Source organism: Marmota monax, unplaced genomic scaffold (assembly GCF_021218885.2).
Source record: "Marmota monax isolate L192 unplaced genomic scaffold, Marmota_monax_Labrador192_F-V1.1 WCK01_AAM20220418_F8-fsc00266, whole genome shotgun sequence".
NCBI lineage: Eukaryota > Metazoa > Chordata > Mammalia > Rodentia > Sciuridae > Marmota > Marmota monax.
Genome location: NW_026694572.1, coordinates 450,456 through 466,242, shown reverse-complemented (window position 1 = coordinate 466,242; position 15,787 = coordinate 450,456). Strand labels below are relative to the sequence as shown.

Here is a 15,787-nt window from a genome sequence, read left to right as displayed (position 1 = left end):
CTGCTGTGGGTGGTCACAGGCCAAAGAGGGTCAAAGGTTGGTGGCACAGCTCTGAGAACCCTGGACTACCTCCAAGAGAAGGAGTCACATCTGTCACATTGTACTTGGAACGTGCAGTGCATCCTTAGTGATTGACAAGCACTTGTTCCTTACCCATGCCACTTGGCATTTGGATAAAGCCTTGGTGTAGCTGGCCAAGGACATGCAGGCAGACAGCTTGTCTTAAATTGAGCAGTGATTCCTCTCATCTGAGGCTGAGACAAACTAGGTGGGTTGGCTCAATCACTTACATTAATTTGTCATTGTTTCTGCTGAAAACAAAATAATGGCTATTTTATTTGGATATGTTAGACTTGACCCTGTCCATTGATGCATCCTTCATGCACCCTAGACACTCCTATCAAGAGACTGGGCCCTACTGTCCTCCACAGGCCTGGGCATGCCCCAGAGGCAGCATATGCTCTGGCTTGAAGTTTTTTAGCAGCTGGGCCAGAGGGAGCTGGGATCAGTTAGCCCCTGGTCCTCTGTCCAGGCCCTTTCTCTGTTCTCAAGTGAGAGGCGTACAGTTAAGTCACTTTATAATCCACTTTAAGAAACCTGTAAGCCATATCTGAGATGAGCAAGAGAGGAAAGCAGAGCAGAGGTCGGGAGGGAATGGGGACCGGCTGCTATTGGTGGGGTTTTGGCTGCATTTCAGCTCTCCCCCAAAACCATTCTTCACACAACACATAATCTATGTAAGTTCTGCAGTTTTACTTCTGAGTAGTTCTGAGAAGATTTTGGTTCCTTATATAGATTTATAGGCCAGGAGCATTCTTTTTCTAGAAGAAAATACATATAGGGGTGTGTGTGTGTGTGTGTGTGTGTGTGTGTGCACGCGCATAAATAAATGTATACAGGTGTTTAAATATGTACAAACTTAATAGCAAAGAAAATAATCTTTTCATTTCTCAGTGCTAGTAGCAGAGAACTTGAACCTCATGGGCCATGATGTATTTTTGGCTCCTCATCTCTGGTTCAATCCAGGACAAACTTACTCAATGACCTTTCATGCAGAGAGGCCCCTTTCTGACCCAGGTTGATAGTGCATAGGCCAAATGTTCCAACCCTGAGGCCAAAACTTGGTCATAATAAGAACTCAGGTCACTTTACTCCTTTCCCAACAGATTTAAGTTTTTTGCAAGAAAGGACAAACATCCAGGTCAAATGTCATTGTTGCTTCTGAATTGACACAGCTAAGTTCCTATTCATGGGCAGCTCACCCACTGTGTCTGAGTCCTATCCTTTGGGAAGTAGTTTGTGTTTCCTGGAACTATTCAGTGACCATAGGAACAGGTTAAGAATGTCTTTCAAGAGCAAACAGCTGGGCACAGAGGTGTACTTCTGTAATCCCAGTAATTTGGGAGGCTGAGCAGGAGGATTGCAAGTTCAAAGGCAACCTCAGCAACTTAGACCCTGTCTCAAAAACTAATAAGGGCTGAGCAGGACTGGGGTTGTGCCTCAGTGGCACTTGCCTAGCATGTGTGAGGCATTGGGTTCGATCCTCAGCACCACATAAAAATAAATAAATAAAATAAAGGTATTATGTCTGCTCATCTATAACTAAAAATATTTTTAAAAAGAAGAAGGGCTGGGCTGGGGATGTGGCTCAAGCGGTAGCGTGCTCGCCTGGCATGTGTGCAGCCGGGTTCGATCCTCAGCACCACATACAAAGATGTTGTGTCCGCCGAAAACTGAAAAATAAATATTAAAATTCTCTCTCTCTCTCTCTCTCTTTAAAAAAAAAATTATTAAAAAAAAGAAAAGAAGAAGAGCTGAGTATGTGGCTCAGTGGTTAAGCACCCTGGATTCAGTCCCTAGTATACTCTACTCGCCCCCCACTCCTCCCAAAAAACCACCAGATTTTCTAAATTCCATGTTAAAACAGGAATTTGTGCAGCCATTTTGTGCACGGTGAGTTAGATTGGACATGGTCACTGGGAGACTGGCTCTGTAGTGAAAAGTACTTCTCTGATGTCTGAGCCAGACACTGTACCTAGGCCCAACTGAAGGAAACTGGATTCTTGTCCTTGGGATGTATCAGCAACAGGTCACCAAAATGAGGCTATAATGTGAGCACAGCTCATTCATCCTCTTTAATGAACAGCGATATAACTTTACCTCAGTGGGAAACCTCTGGTGCTTTAGCTAGTGAATTACTTTTTGCAGATAGCATTCCAGAAGCAAGAGACAGCACTGTCCCCTGCTGTGTCTTTTCTCCTCTGGGTGACTGACATGGAGCATCCTTTGATTAGTTGGGAAAGCAAGGGATGCTAAGGTCTTGCTGTTTCCTCAGATGATGCCCGCAGCCCTCTACCCACCTCTCATTTTTTGTGGTGAGACCTCTCCACCAAAGCTAAGAGGATTGCACACCTTTTAAAAGCGCATTCCCTTTGATTTAGTTGAAAAATGGTGGCTCCTTAGATTTATGTGTCGGGTCATCTAGACATTGGCCCATATCACATTGCAGTCTTAGAAATCAATCAGTAAATCCAGGCCAAAAGAAATAGGGCTATGGGGAAAATCAGGAGTGGAATAAAAGCAGAAATCTGCAGCTGCTCCTGGGAGTAGGCAGACAGGCACCCAGTAGATCAGGATGTCCGTGGGTCAAAGCAGAGCTGGGTGCAGGGGAATTTCTGCGCGCACTGTGGCACTAGTTAGTGGGTCATGAAATTTTAGAACCCCTTCTGTTTTCTAGCCAAATAATTTTCATACTTTTTTGAACTCATACCCCATTAGTAAAAAAATATATAAAATAAAATAAAAAATGAAGCATTTGCCTCAAATACACGTACAATTTTTTCTAAAGCATATGTATAAATTAACGTATGTGACCACTAACCCAGTTCATTCTGTACTCTGTGAAGCATGCATAAGATAGTCATGCTACAGGGATGTCATAGAAAGTACATATGAACAGAAGCCTAGGATTCTTGGACCCTGCGGCACCTGGTGTCTTCACATGCTGCGGCCCCTCCTGTCACTCCACCCACACTATGTAGTGGATGTGCCTGAAGCTGAGAAGGAAATGGTATGACCCACCCAGCCTTTAGTGCCCTTCTGCATCAGGAAGCACTTTTTGAAATACAGAATTTTGTTTCTGTTAAAACTTAGCCTTATGGAAAGATTCATAAATACATAAAAGCAGGAAAAGTAGAGAAATGCCACTCCGTGAGCCACCCCTCACTTTGTCAGCAGCTCTTTTGTGTTCTTTAACCTCCCTCTACATCTCTTTAGAAAGAAAGAAAGAAAAAAAAAAAGCCCTTCTGGAGAGCAGGGAGAACTCTTGAGTTATTTTAAAGTGAATGCAAGATACATGTCATTTCTCTTGTAAACATAGAGTACACGTCACTGAGGTTCATGAACTTCTAAAATGTAACTTAAAGCATTTCACAGAGTGAGCTGTGCCCTTAGCTTGCAGCCTCTGTTCTCTGTCTGTGCTGTCTAAACTGTGCCCTTTGGTGGCTGATGTGGCAGGTAAGTCCTCTGGTTTTGCTGTGCACATGGGCCGTGTGCTCCAAGGGTGGCACATGCGGGGCACTGAGTGCTGTCTTCTGGTCTCTTCCAGAGCCTCTACCTGGAGCACCTGCTGCTGTGTGTGCAGGCACTGGTGTCCACATGTCAGGAGGACTGCAGTGCAGCCAGCCTACAGCTCATGGAGGTGCTGCTGACCATAATAGCTGTCTCAGGTGCCACTGGCCTTGGAGAGAAGGTGAGACTGATAGAGACCCTTCCATACTCTGTAAAGGAAATGTGATCATCTTCTCCAGGCCTCCTCTACACCTGGATGTCAGGTTTGGGGTGTGCCCTGTGAGCAAGATGAAGGAATGTGGGACAGTTGGGATGAGTCATGCATGAGGTGGTCATGGGGGTGTCCCCTGTACCTGCAGAAGTATTTTAGCATCTAGAAGGGAAGACTGTTTAATCGCAGAGCTATGGCAAAGAAGCAACCGCAGGCCTGCAGGTATCAGTGGGGTCTCAGGAGTGCACACTTGCCTGTGTGGCTGCAAGTCGAGAGAGAAGAGCGACGGCACAGCGCTAATGGCAATCCACTCTGCAAGATTATTTCTGTCCCACTGGCACTGTATTTATACCTAAAAGTCTCTCATCCACCAATGCCCCTGGGCTCATGGACCATTTGGGACCCAGGGTGTTGCTCCCCGGCTAGAGTTGAACGTGGTTCCTCTGCAGCACCATTTCTCAGCAACCCTGGGGCTGGTTCTCTCTGGGAGACTTAGGTGGCCTATGGACTCCTTCCAGAGGGAGCCTCACATTGAAGGGGATTGCTGCCCTCTTTCTCCTTTCTTGAGGCCTCTTTAAACTTTTTTTATACCTTTGAAAATAGCCTTTGCAAAGGGCACGTGTCTTTGCAGTCAGCTTCTCACTAATGAGGCCATAAACACTAACAAGGCAGTGCCTGGGAGCCACAGGAAGGAAGCTGAGCACCATGTGCTGGCAGGAGAGGCTGCTGGGCAGCTGCCACCAAGATCTGGAGGACTTCCTCATGTGTTTGAACCTGGGGAGGAAGGCTCAGGTGAATGAATGGGTGGCTGGCCAGCCTGACATTTAACCACTCTTGCCCTTGTCCCCTCCAGAGCCATTTGCATACCTGATTTGCTTTGAGGTCTGAGGGCATGGGAGAGCTAAGTGAAGGAGGGTGGAAGGACAGTCTGGTGAAAATAGTCTCTAAACCACTTGAACCGGGCATAGTGGTACATGCAAGACCCTGTCTCAAACTAAAAATATGAAATAGACTGGGAGTGTAGCTCAGTGGTGGAGCACCCTGGGTTCAATCCCTAGTACTGTAAAACTATTTGGCCCCATGTCCGTGCATAGCCAGTCCGTGCATGGCCAGTCCCTGCTCACACCCGACATCAGAAGGTTCTTGAGCAGTTGTGTCCTGGAGCTCTGTAACCTGAATGCCACTGGCATTGAACTGTCATAAATGCATGTGTCTTAAAAATGAGAATCGTACTAACCTGTGACTTGTATCCTCTAGGCCCAGGAGACTATGAATGCATTGGCCTCGGTGGAGAATGTCCCCAGCAGCCAGGACCTCTATCGCAAACACATGGGTCCCCTCCTGGAGCGGCTGACTGCTTCACACAGCGACTGGACGGTGCATTCTGTAGAGTTGCTGCAGTTCAGTGTGATCGTCACCCAGTCAGGTGAGCCTCGCACGGTGCTGGCCCAACTCCCAGCTCAGTCCACAGCCACCTCTCTTCTCCACAAACAAGGATGCAGGTCACTGATCTGATTTGACTGGGGCATCAGAGTGACAGTCACCTTACCTGTGGAGAGGAGCCTTGTGACAAGACCTCTCAGAGATGCCAAGGACCTGTTTGGGGTTTTATTTGTGGTGCTGGAGGTTGAACTCAGGCCTTGTACTTGCTACAAATGCTCTCACTGAGCCTCAGACCCAACCCAAAAGGCCTGTTTTGAAGTGTGGTAACTCTTCAGAGTCTGTCCCAGCACATAGTTTTTTTTTTTTTTTTCTCTCTCTCTTTATTTATAGTTATGCATAGTGGTTGTGTTCACCCAGACAAACTCATACATGCATGGAAATCGATTTCAGTTCAGGATCCCCCCAACCCTTTTCCCTTCTGTCCTCGCTCCCCTCTCCCATTCCCTTCCTCTACTTGACTTCCTTTTGCTTGTCTCATAATTTATATTAGAGTGGAGCACAGGGGCACATGCCTGTAATCCCAGCAGCTCAGGAGGCTTAGACAGAGGATCACAATTTCAAAGCCAGCCTCAGCAATTTAGCAAGGCCCTAAGCAACTTAGAAAGACCCTGTCTCAAGTCTTTTTGATCAGTACTTTATATCATCTCTTTTTGATTGGTACTTTATATCATCTTTAGCTCCCCTTTCCTTTATTTTAATCTAGCTTCCACATACAAGAGAAAACATCAACCTATGAGTTTCTGAGTTTGGCTTATTTCACTTAGCATGGTATTATCCCCCATTTCCATCCTTTTACCATAAATTGCCATATTTTTGTTATTTTTTTATGACTCAGTAGAACTCCATTTTATGTATATACATGACAATTTCTTAATCCATTTATCTATTGACAGACATCTGGGTTGAGTCCATAATTTAGCTATTGTGAATTGAGCTGCTATAAACACTGAGATGGCTGTATCACGTAGTATGCCAATTTTAGATCTTTGGGAAAATACCAAGGAGTGCGATGGCTACGTCATATGGTGCCTCCATCCCTAGTTTTTTGAGGAACCTCCATACTGCTTTCCAGAGTGGTTGTACTAATCTGCAGTCCCACCAACAATGCACAAGTGTTCCTTTCTGCCAGCCACCTTACCAGCACTTACTATTGTTCGTATTCTTGATCACTGCCATCTGACTGGAGTGAGATGAAGTCTTCGTGTAGTTCTGGTTTGAATTTCCCTGATTGTTAGAGATGTTGCACATTTTGTCACTTGTTGGCCATTTGTTTCTTCTTTTGAGAAGTTTCTGTTTAGTTCTTTTCAGGCACACATTTTTCATAATATACTTTGGAAATGGAATATTTGATGGCCTTTTATATAGCCTGTATATTTCAGATACGTATGGGTTTTTTGTGGTGCTCAGCACCTCCAGCCATGTTGGTGCTAAGAATGTAGTAAAGTGGCTTTGGCAGTTGGAGGCCTCAGCTTTTCTTTATTCTTCCAGGGCCCCCAAAAGTGGGCTTTTTCTGAGAGGAACAGCAATGCTGCCAGACCCTTCCTTACAAGTGTGGAACACGCACCTCTGAGTGTTCATGAGGCCTCCATTAACAGAAGCTGCAGTGGTTCATTGCATATATCCTGCAATTTCCCAAGTGGACAGACTTGTCCAGCAAATCAGCCTTTTCTGGTCTATAGGCCCCCACTGTCCCTTTCCTTGCCAATCCTGTGGCTCCCCCAAGTGGTGCCACTTTGAGGTGTGCATGTTGCAATCACACCCTGAGTCCAGGGTGCCTAAGTCAGCCTATGACTTCTGTGCAGCATAGCAGTCAGTCACCATGGTTGGTCTTGGTGGTCAGTGCTCCAAGGCCTAGAAAGAAGTCCAGAATTATTCTTTGTCAGTTATGTGCAAAATTATCTCTAAGTAGAAAAGAAAGTAGAAAGAGTAAGGTCGTGACAGCATTGACACTCATGCCAGACACTGCTCCAGTTGCTTCAAACATCAGCCTGTTGTGTTCTTGTCTCTGGAGAGGCACAGGGAACTCCGGTGACTGACCCAGAGTCCTAGCTGACAGACTGAGGTGTAAGCCTAGGCAGCATCCAGCCCCTCCCCACAGGCTGGGACCCCAGAGGCCTTGTCTGTGTAATTTCACGTTTTGCCGACTATCACCCAAAAGAATCTCACATATCAGATTACTCCAGGATGCAGAGATCGGAATGCTAGGTGAGCACACCCTCAGAGACAGCCTTACCAGCAGTTAGCAGGAAAGCCAGGACCTGAGGCTATTTCCCTTGGTTCTATTTCCATTTGAAAATATTTCTTATGGTGTTGGCATAACTAATTAACAACTTGCAAAATAAATTTGAGTGTACATCTCTTATCATAACACCAAAAGACAGGACAATTAGCAATATGTTAAGCCCCAAATCATCATTGAAACTGATTCGGTGATTCCAGCTGTATTTTTCTGAGCCTCTGCTGTGCATTTGTGTGTGCATTTGTCCAGAGTTATTCTGTGTCAGTTATGTGCTGGTAGAGCACATTATTATATTATATTTGTATAATATATTATTATATTATATACCAGTATATTATTATACTGGTAGAGTGACTCTGAACCATGTACAGCCAGAGGAATGAAAAGTTGTGTTTCATTTGTGTACTATATGTCAAAATGCATTCTACTGTAAAATAAATTAATTTGATTTTTTTTAAGTATTTATTTTTTAGGTTTTTTTTTTTTTTTTTTTTTTTAGGTGGACACACTATCTTTATTTTATTTTTATGTGGTGTTGAGGATCAAACCCAGCATCCCACACATGCCAGGCGAGCGCGCTACCGCTTGAGCCACATCCCCAGCCCAAATTAATTGATTTTTAAAAATAAAAAAATCAATAACAAAAAGAACAAAAAAAAATCTCAAAATAGGATATATTTCCAACACAATATCTAGGCAGTATGGATTATTTTTGCATTCTTCTCTGTTTTTTCCCAAGTTTTCTATGATGAGCATATACTACTGTAATGAATGGAGAAAGCAAAAGGATTAGAATAGTTTTTTAAATATGAGAGATTTTTGTAATCTGGGTGTGGTGGTACATGCGTATAATTCCAGTTACTCAGTAGGCTGAGGCAGGAGGATTACAAGTTCAAGGCCAGCCTCAGAAAATTAGAGAAGCCCTAAGTAACTTAGTGAAACCCTCTCTAAAAAGAAAAGGGGTGGGGGCTGGTAAATGGTAAAGCACCACTAGATTCAATCCCTAGTATATATCTATCAATCAATTAATAAGAGAGATGTAAAATTTTTTCTTAGTTATAAAAGTCCTGTGAGAGGGGCTGGGGCTGTAGCTTGGTGGTAGAGCACTTGCCTAACACGTGTGAGGCACTGGCTTCGATTCTTACCACTGCATAAAAAAAATAAATAAAAATAAAGGCATGCTGTCCTACAACTACAATTTTTTTTTAAGAGAGAGGTAATTTTTTAATATTTATTTTTTAGTTTTTTGTGGACACAACATCTTTATTTTATCTTTATGTGGTGCTGAGGATCGAACCCAGCGCCCCGCGTATGCCAGGTGAGCGCGTTACCGCTTGAGCCACATCCCCAGCCCACAACTACAATTTTTTTTAAAGAAAAAGAATCATTTTTTTAAAAAAGTCCTATGAGAGGACAGCTTTTTAGTTATAAAACATTTAAAACTTCCAGAAAGTGAGGCTATAAAGAAAAGAAATAGGTACAACTGTGCCTTTATATGAAGCCAAATAAAAGGGGAGGTGTCACAGTAAACTCCAGCATCAGGCCTATGTGGTGTGGGACTCACAGGAGCTGAGGACAGCACAGACCCACACTGCAGGCAGGACGTTCCGGCCATGGGAGAGCATTGGTGTGTGGCCAGAGCAGAGAGTTGTCAGCGTTCCTGGTAATAAAGAAATACAAGTTGCAAATCCATCTATCGAATTTGACCAAAAATAACAAGGCTGTCCCCGTGTCATCAGCTCAGTGCCTGAGATGTGGCAGGCAGTGGAGCAGGCAGTCCTTATGAAGGGCAGCTGGGGCAATGAGGGTATCCACGCTGGCTCAGCAGGCACATTGGGAGAATTGATCCGAACTGTGGAAACAGCTTTGTACCCAAAATATTCAACAAGGCATGAAGTGCTAGTAGGAATTGGAAATGATCCAAATACCTAGCATGAAGTTGAGAGTATAAGGTCATTCCCCCAGGAGAAGAGCCTGGCCACCATCAGAGCCCCATGGAGCAGGGCAGTGTGACAGGAGGAGAGGGAAGGACAAGGGCAGCAGTGTGCCCCTGGCAAGGGGAGCAAGCACCAGCAAGGCAAGGGTCCTAAGGCCCTTTCTGCCTTTGGGTTTTGTCCCTTTTAACATTCTTAAAACCCAAGGAACTGCCTCACAAGTACCACCTGAGCCGCAGCCCTGGGGTATCATCCTGGGGGGCCACGTGGCCCTTCTCCCCATACTCCAGCAACCATGCCAGGACCCAGGGACATTATGCTCACTTTGTATTTAGGCCAGCAAAGGTAGTTTGTTTCCAATTAAGAGTCAGAAAGGCAGAAATAGTGTCATCTATGGCAGGAAGGCCCTTCACCTAGGTCCCTAGAGAGTCTGCCTGAGTAAATGCTCAAACAGGAGACGACACCTGCCCCAACCCCGCATCAGCCTCCCAGGGTGGGAAGATGAGGACCCAAGTAAACTTCATGATCCCCTAGTGGCCTCCAGCTCTGCCAGGTCTAGTCGCACGTAGAGGGTCAGTGGGTGGACTGTTCTTTCAGAGTGGCCTCAGGTCCAGAGCCTTCCCACCACACCCCCACCACCCTCTGAGCTTCAAGCTTTTGGACTGCCCTGTGCTGGCAAGAGGTGTGTGTGCTTGAGACACAGTGCAGCCACTGGGATCTGTCCCATTGTGATTTTTTTGAGACTTAGACATGAACGATCAAGGGGGACTCTTAGGGTCCATGCTAAGGCCCTGTCCTCTCTGTCACACCATCAGGGGCTGTGATGATATCAGATAGCACTGCACAAACGTTTTCATACATCATACAGAGAGCAGAACAGACCCAGGAGTCCGGGGATGTGTCTAAGGATCAACAGCCAGAGGTACAGGGTCAGGCTGCAGCTCCACACCCCTCACCCCGGTCGCCAGGAATCCTGGACTTACTGTCTGTTGAACGCCTGTCGCTGGGCCTTCCATTGGAAAAGGCAGTTCCCAAACAGCAGTGTCGGCTCCCCTGATTTAAAAGGCCATGGCCAGGGCTGCTTCCCTGGGTGTGGCAACTGTCTATCAGTGGCTGTCGTGCTGTTTCCGTGTCCTAAGGAGAGAGTGAGGCTGTGCTGGAAACAGCCTAGCCTCTGCTCCCCTGCCCACTGAATGACCCGGAAGGCAGACCCACAGATGGCAGAAGCTTCTCAGGAAAGTGCTGCCTCCTGGTTTTGCATGTAGCGACTTTTTAACTTACCGAAGCGTTTTTGTGTAAGTTGTACGTTTAATAACCTTTATCCAAACACTTTCTGATCCACACAATGCCAGCCATGTTCTGGAGTGGCACCCCAGAAGCTCCACTGCTACGTAGATGCCCAGCCCCTGTGGATGCTGGCTCTGCAGGTCCATACCTGCCATTGCAAAAGTTGACATTCTCTTCCCAAAGTCAAGTCTAGCATAGTGTTGTGTGAGTATCAAGAGCTCTTCACTAGGTGCTTAAAGTCACCCATCTTTATACCTAAGTAAGGACAGATACCTGCATTTTTTAGGATTTTTTTTTCCCTCTTTATTTTTGTTAGTATGTGTTTGACCTAGACTTTAGATATAAATAAGAATTTGTTGGGTTTCAATTTGTAAAGAATAGCTGATAAAATGCTCAAGTTAAAACTGTTTGCAAGAGGGAGGCCAAAGGCATCCATTGAGGCTTACACTTTCCTTTGTGCGTCTTGTCCCTCTAGTTTTTGTGAATAGAACTTCGGTCTTGGGAGATTGGTATTTATCCTGAATGTTCTCTCTCCTTCTCTCATCCGAACATTTTGAGACATTTGTCACTTGTTCAGAGTTGACAGAGTCTGAGCAAACCTCTGGCCCTCACCCATGCTGTGCTGAGCAAACCCCTGGTGCCTACCTATACTTTGGGGATCCCACTCCTTAGTACATCAGTTCCTTTTTCCAACATCTTGGGGCTTCCGGGGATGAATGAGCCCTCCGCACCGGGTTTCCCTGTTTCCATCTCGCAGGCTTAGACAGCTCTGGGATTTGAGATGCTAAATCTTAAAAGAGCAAAAGTTTAAATCACTTGGCTTGTTCTCTAATTTATCACAGAATTAGCAAAAAAAATGTTGAAGAGAATACAGGCTCGAGAAACTTGTATTCGTTCTGAACTATGAAGTCCTGTTTGTTGGCATGGGACAGTGAAGAATTTTCTAGGTGGCCCGTGTTTACATCAGTCAGTGTGACAGCAGAGATTGTTTCTTTCGGGCCATAATTCAGTGAGCTTTCAGATCAAATGCCAACCTATATGTGAAGTCTCCTCATGGTATGGGAAGTATGCATATATGGGTGTACATGTATTTAATGATTCTGGTCAATCTTTCTTTTTCTTGTGATATGAGCCACAGCAGGCCTTTCCTAAGCTCACGTGCTCCTGGGTCTCTTTCCTTCTCAGCTGGGCCCCCCGTCACAGGGATGGCTACAGCTTGCCATAGCCCCGTCTGTCTGTCTTACAGGCCCTGCTGTTGGAGAAGCGCTGCAACACGTGGTCCCCACCCTACGGGCCTGTCTGCAACCTGCCAAAGACCCACACATGCGCCTGAAGCTCTTCTCTGTCCTCTCCTCAGTGCTGCTAAGACCCAAGGACACCATTGACTCACAGGGGTAGGTTGGTTCCAAGTCGGTGCAGAGCCCAGCTAGGGCCCATCTCCACACTACAAGGCACGCTCCCCCTGAGGTCTAAGGTGGGAGCTTGAGGCCACCCCTGAGCTTCTTGGTGACCTGAGGCCCTGGGTTTTTCCTCACTGGGTAAACAACAAGATCGGGACAGTAGTGCATAGCAGAGAAACACTGAGACACTAAATCAAAGTGGTTTTAGTGTGGTCATTAAAATTCCATTGAATGAAAAAGTTTTAGGGAACATTAACTATTAATGGTTTATATATTAGCTGTTCTCCATTTTAAAAGCTTTTTGGTACCTTTCAAACCTAACAAAGAACTGATTGAATCACTGTCGATGGTTAGAGTTAGACATAGTCCCCCGTTATCTAAAGAACTTTTAGGTAAGCATTAAAACAGAAAGGGCCTCCACTCTACAGCTTTGAAGTAAGAAAAGGGCAGACAAAGACCATGGAGAAGGAGAACCAGTATCTGGAGGAGGAGCAGCTTCAGATCCCAAGGTCACTCTGAAGGGGGGGAGACCTGGGGATAAGGCCAGCCACTGCCAGTCTGCTTGTCCTCCTTTGTAAGTCAGAGAGTGTCCACAGTCACACTGGGCACCACCCCAGTTGACCAGGAGCAGGTAGGAGAGGCGGTGGGGCCTGTGCGCCTGGGTCTCACAGATGGAGACCTGAGTGTTTTGGCTGTTGACACCTGACTTCTCCCCTGCCAGGGAACAAGCCAGTCTATGCAGAGTGTAGCCACAACTGTAAAGTTTCCTATGGAAATAGTTTAGTCATTCACACTTCTCTTTGATTGCAACCCTAATCTCCTCTCTGCTATTGGGCCTCTAGCCAGCCGTCAGGAAATTTTGTTTCCTGCTTGTCTGCAAAAACCTCAGGGCTAGAAGGGTCCATAAAATGGCATTAATGAGCTCCTTGGCAGCCAGCCACAAGCAGGCAGACACACACGTGGTTGACAGGGAGGCAGCACAGCCATGAGGACTGGCCAGGCCGTGGCCTCTCCGCACTCCACCGTTTATCTAGAAGAACAGCAAACACTCTTCCATGAGCACAGCTAAGCCCATGAGCCCAGCATTCCAGAGATGCACTAAGGGCTCCTCATGGAAGGAGATTGGCATCAGGAGAACAGATTATTCAAAGTACAGTTGTTCTGTAAAAAAAGATTTACTTAAAAATTGCTGCCAGGGGGCTGGGGATGTGGCTCAAGCAGTAGTGTGCTCGCCTGGCATGCGCGGGGCGCTGGGTTCGATCCTCAGCACCACATACAAATAAAATAAAGATGTTGTGTCCACCGAAAACTAAAAAATAAATATTTTTTTAAAAATTGCTGCCAGGGAAGGTAATGTGTGTGATCTTTTGGGCCTTATCCCATTCCATTAGGCCTCTTGGCAGAGCAGGGTCCTCTGTTTTGAAGGGACCTCTTGGATGTGTCACTCGGACGTGTCTTTTTTTTTTTTTTTTTTAATTTATTTTTTTAGTTACATCTTTGTTTGTATGTGGTGCTGAGGATCGAACCCGGGCTACACGCATGCCAGGCGAGCACGCTACCGCTTGAGCCACATCTCCAGCCCCCTCGGACGTGTCTTAATGATAGCAGGACCTGGTGTGCATCTTTACAGTACTCCTATTTCAAAGGAATTTGTCGTTTTCTTACTCCCTTTGTTTTAATGGTGCCTATGGCAGGTCTCCTGGAACCATGTGACTACAGCCATCCTGAGGGCCAGGGTCCAGCCAGCACTCAGTACTCACCCTCACCTTTAAGCCCACAACTTTTCTTTTTTTTTTTTTTTTTTTTTTTAAAGAGAGAGAGAGAATTTTTTAATATTTATTTTTCAGTTTTCGGCAGACACAACATCTTTGTTTGTATGTGGTGCTGAGAATCAAACCTGGGCCACACGCATGCCAGGCGAGCGCGCTACCGGTTGAGCCACATCCTCAGCCCCAAGCCCACAACTTTTTGAGGGCACTTTTACCTGAACCATCTCGGAAACAGGTGCAGGGCGCTTGGTCATTCCAAGAAGTCCTCTTATGAATCACTGCAGGACATGACGGCTCTGTGCTTAAAAATTAAAACACATGGATGCAGACATGCAGCTGCATCCCCCTCCAGGTTTGCTTGTCCACCTCCCTCCTGGCCTTAAAGCCCTGCTGGGGGCAAGCACCTGGAGCCTTCAAAAGAGAGGGCCACGCATGTGGGGTGGTCTCTCACTGGCACAGCTGGTACTGGAGACAGGACCTGTCAGGAGGGGCCTGCAGGTGCAGGAACCAGCAGGATATGTGAGGCTTCTGCCATTTTATCAGGGCACTCAGGCGTGCAAATGCAGAGCTACAGAGCTGAGGTGAAAGTGCACAGGCTGGGTTCTGTTTGTCCTGACAGCTCAGGGAACTAGTTGGCCACCAGTAGAATGAAGCCACCCTGGCTCTTGGCAGGAGCTTCTTCCCTCCCTGAAGCCTGGCGGCCCCACAGCTGCTGCCCTTGCTGAGGTGGAGTGTTGCGTGGTCGAAGGAACCCATTGGCCAATTTCCAAAAAGTGAACACAGATGGATGTGAGTCTGCTGGGCCGGGGAGCTGCTGTGGCAGGGGTCAAGGTAGCTCAGGCCTTTTCCATGAAGCCACTGGAGCTGCAGCCCCTGGTTTTAAAGAGACTGAAACACATCCTTAGGCTGTAGAGCTCCCCTGAAAACCAGGATCTACCACTGGTCCAAGAAGAGGCCACCAGAGTCCTTGGAAGAGCAGCCCTGCCATGCTCACTGTGATTCTCCCTGGTGGCTGGGCAGCAGCTCCCTCTTCCACTGGAGAAGCAGCCTAGCCCTCGGCCACCTCCTCCCCAGGAATGGAAGTTCTCCTGTGGGTGTCACTTCCAATGCTTCCTGTTGGCTCTTTGAGCCCAATGCATTTCCCAAATTAAAGTGCTTTCTTTGGCGTGGATCCATCTGCCTCCCTCACCCACCTTCGTGCTTTGGCTCCAGGCAGTTCCACGGCTACCTGGAGATGGTGCTGAAGGACATCCTGGCTCCCAATCTGCAGTGGAGAGCAGGGAGAACAGCTGCAGCCATTCGCACAGCTGCCGTGTCCTGTCTGTGGGCGCTCACCAGCAGTGACATCCTGTCAGCCACACAGGTAGGGACAGCCTGACGTGTCTGGGTATGAGAAGGAAACCTGCAGTGGGAAACCTGGGGCCTCACTTGGGGATGCATGGGGCCAGCACAGTGCTTTTCTTACAAGGAGTGAGAGAATGCACAGAGGGCTGTACCTGGGGGCTGGCGGGTTGGGGCCACAGGCTTTGTGCCCTCGAGTAACCTGGGGGCCTGGCAAGGATTTGGTCTCCTCCTCTTGGTTTATTTATTGAATATCCTTTACAAGACTAAGAATTAAACAGCAGGGTTCCTGAATGGAGACAGGCCTCAGGCTTTCTGCTCTGCTTGTTAGCATGTCCAACTTGTGCAGGGATCAGCAAGCCAGAAAACCATGGCTTCCTGCCAGGCCTTGTGAATGTCTTATCCTCCTCAAGGCCTTTGTGCTGGGCACCCATAGTATGCGAGCGCCCCCTCCTGGCACATGGGAGGACTGCCACTCAAGCTAATGCTCTAGATGCTGCTGGACCTGCACAGCACTGGGTAGTAGGATTTGGGCCTTGCTAAGAGTCAGCTGGCCACATTAAAATAAAAAATGTTGGCCCATGGGTTGTGGC

General features: G+C 46.8%; 1 protein-coding gene across 1 annotated transcript in view; it reads left to right on the top strand.

The window, feature by feature from the left end:
- The window catches only part of Dnaaf5 (dynein axonemal assembly factor 5), a 52,240-nt gene that overhangs the window by 25,945 nt on the left and 10,508 nt on the right, over positions 1-15,787 (top strand). Inside the window, exons 7-10 of the mRNA XM_046420994.2 lie at positions 3,608-3,751; positions 5,039-5,207; positions 11,931-12,078; positions 15,066-15,216. Coding sequence (XP_046276950.1) covers positions 3,608-3,751; positions 5,039-5,207; positions 11,931-12,078; positions 15,066-15,216 — 612 coding nt within the window. The remainder of the gene's footprint in view (positions 1-3,607; positions 3,752-5,038; positions 5,208-11,930; positions 12,079-15,065; positions 15,217-15,787) is intronic.